Below are 2,500 nucleotides of genomic sequence, written 5' to 3'. Positions count from 1 at the left end.
GCACACCAGCATCGCATTTCATGGGTTCGAATCCCATTGCAGTCACTTGAATTCTTCAGGGCTCTACAAGAAACAACTGCTTAAAATTGTCTAGTGGATTGCAGGGATAACCTTTCTAAGTCTTCCTTTCTTTTTTGATAGAAGTATTGATATCACATTTTAACTTCCCTTTAGGTCAGTGCCAACGCTAATGTCTTGCAGAGTGAGATAGTTGGAGCCGTAAAGATGAGGTGTTATTTGAGCGGCATGCCGGAGCTACGACTGGGGTTGAATGACAAAATATTGTTCGAAAGTACAGGGCGTAAGTATTAATTTTATTACATGTAGTTGGAAAAAAATGGAGGTGTCATCAGGTGTTGTCAGTTTGGGTTCAAATGCATGTAATTGTATTTTTCTTTACAGGAAGCAAAAGCAAGGCAGTCGAGCTGGAAGATGTGAAATTTCACCAGTGTGTGCGTCTGTCCAGATTTGAGAATGATCGCACTATTTCTTTCATTCCTCCAGATGGGGAATTTGAATTGATGTCCTACAGACTTAACACTCACGTAAGACTTTAAACTTCGGTTGAAACACTGCACTAGAATGGGTAATTTCAATGCTTTAAGCTTGACAATTTTCATCTACAGCTGTAGTCAAGGGTCTTTTGCCCATAAGAAAAAGATATCCCTGGTCTTACCACTAGTAAGGGAACGACGTTTACTGAAAAACAATTATAAAAGTACTGTTAACGCCCTTGTAAGTTACGACTTATATATATAGTTTACGTCATAGAAAGTGCGGCGTACGGGGTTTTATTCACGAGTTGTTTGTGTCAAAAACCCGAACGAGCGAGGAACGAGCGAGTCAGGGTTTTTGACACAAACAACGAGTGAATAAAACCCCGTACAAAGCACTTTCTATGTCGTGAACTGTTTATTACACATAAGACGAGAATTTTCATTAAAATAGTTTTCTGAACGCAAATTAGAAACAAAAACTCACTAACAATGAAACCAAATTTAATTCAATAACAAAGTACGATTTGCACGAGATGCACGAGATGCACGAGTGATTGGCATGGAAACGCCTTTACGCTATCGTTGATTGGTTATACTTCCACATGTGAAATAGCTGTACGCCATTCTGATTGGCTGTATAAGCCTTTTCCACATGTGAAAATAAAGCGTATAGATTTGTACAAATGAGCTTTATGGAATAAAATTATCATGTTATGTGTAATAAACATGTATATATTGTACCTTATTTAATATAACCTTGGCCTTGCTTTCTTAGTAGGAACTTAAAGATCTACGACGACGCATACCACGGTGACGAAAACGCTATTAAAAAGCAATATGATTGGTTAAAAGAGGACATATAATTGTGCTGCACGTGCGGCACGCATTTTAGCGACGAGTACGGCTACGGCAACGGCAACGCCAAGAAGAGTAAAAGTATTGGTTAAAAGAGGAAAAAAATTGAAGATCGTGCTGCACGTGTGGCATGCATTTTTGTACATTTCTCTCCCGCACTCGTCAAAACAACAACGTAAACTGACCAATTTTCAGGTTTTGACGACAACGTGAACAAACAAAAGCGAATCTTTCCTTTTCTCTCTTTAATTAAAATCCTACATTGTACGACGTGAACGAGATAGAATAATCGCGAAAGACTTACGAATGTGCGTGCAAAGTTCTGTTTTGAGGTGACGTTTTCGTCAACATCACCGTAGTGGATTTTAAAGTTTCCAGAATAGTGAAGATATCGTTGACGTCATCTATTGTCATGAGGGACTTTATAGGCCCAGTAATACGGGCAACATTTTTCGTGCAACTTGTCCCGCAACAATGTTGCGTTGCAAGTTGAGTTGGTTTGTTACTCGTATTACCACCTTCTTGTGCAACAAATTTTTATGTTGCAAAACGTCAACGAGAACGCCACGAAACAACAATATCATTGGTTAAAAGAGAAAAATAATCGTGTTGCACGTGCGACACGCATTTTAACACATTTTCCGTGCGGTTCTCTGTACAACAACGGCGTGAAATCCCCAAATTTGAGGTTTTGACGACGACGCTCGCGGTCAATTCTCTATTTTTGCTCTGAAACCGCTCGTACCAATTTATTTTTGTATCCACACTGCACGACGCGAACGAGATGGCTAAACCGCGAAAAACTTATGATAGCGTAAAGTTATATTTTGAGGCGACGCTTTTGCTGACGTCGTCGTTGTAGATCTTAGGGCGCTTTCCTTTAGTCAGATCGGGCCGGCCAGACCCGTCAACGGTTTGCAAAGAAAATGCAACAATTTGAAGGAACACTTGCATGATATCCGTCGTATTATTCTGCATGAGTACACTGTATATGTCATTCTCGACTTCCTCGAGGTATGTTAATTTGAAAGCGTTGTAGAGTTAGTACTTCCAAATGCCTGGTCTGGCCAGTCCATTCTGTCAAATGGAAAGCGCCTTAAACTCCCTATTAATGTGCCAACCAGAGGCTCATTGGTTGTCGAAACAAA

General features: G+C 40.0%; 1 protein-coding gene across 1 annotated transcript in view; it reads left to right on the top strand.

The window, feature by feature from the left end:
• The window catches only part of LOC137974082 (AP-1 complex subunit mu-1-like), a 23,506-nt gene that overhangs the window by 10,363 nt on the left and 10,643 nt on the right, over positions 1 to 2,500 (top strand). The window contains exons 6-7 of the mRNA XM_068821005.1: positions 175 to 301; positions 403 to 545. Coding sequence (XP_068677106.1) covers positions 175 to 301; positions 403 to 545 — 270 coding nt within the window. The remainder of the gene's footprint in view (positions 1 to 174; positions 302 to 402; positions 546 to 2,500) is intronic.

Source organism: Montipora foliosa, chromosome 10 (assembly GCF_036669935.1).
Source record: "Montipora foliosa isolate CH-2021 chromosome 10, ASM3666993v2, whole genome shotgun sequence".
Taxonomy (NCBI): domain Eukaryota; kingdom Metazoa; phylum Cnidaria; class Anthozoa; order Scleractinia; family Acroporidae; genus Montipora; species Montipora foliosa.
The sequence above is the reverse complement of the archived record's forward strand: the minus strand, read 5'-3'. Positions and strand labels throughout refer to the sequence as shown.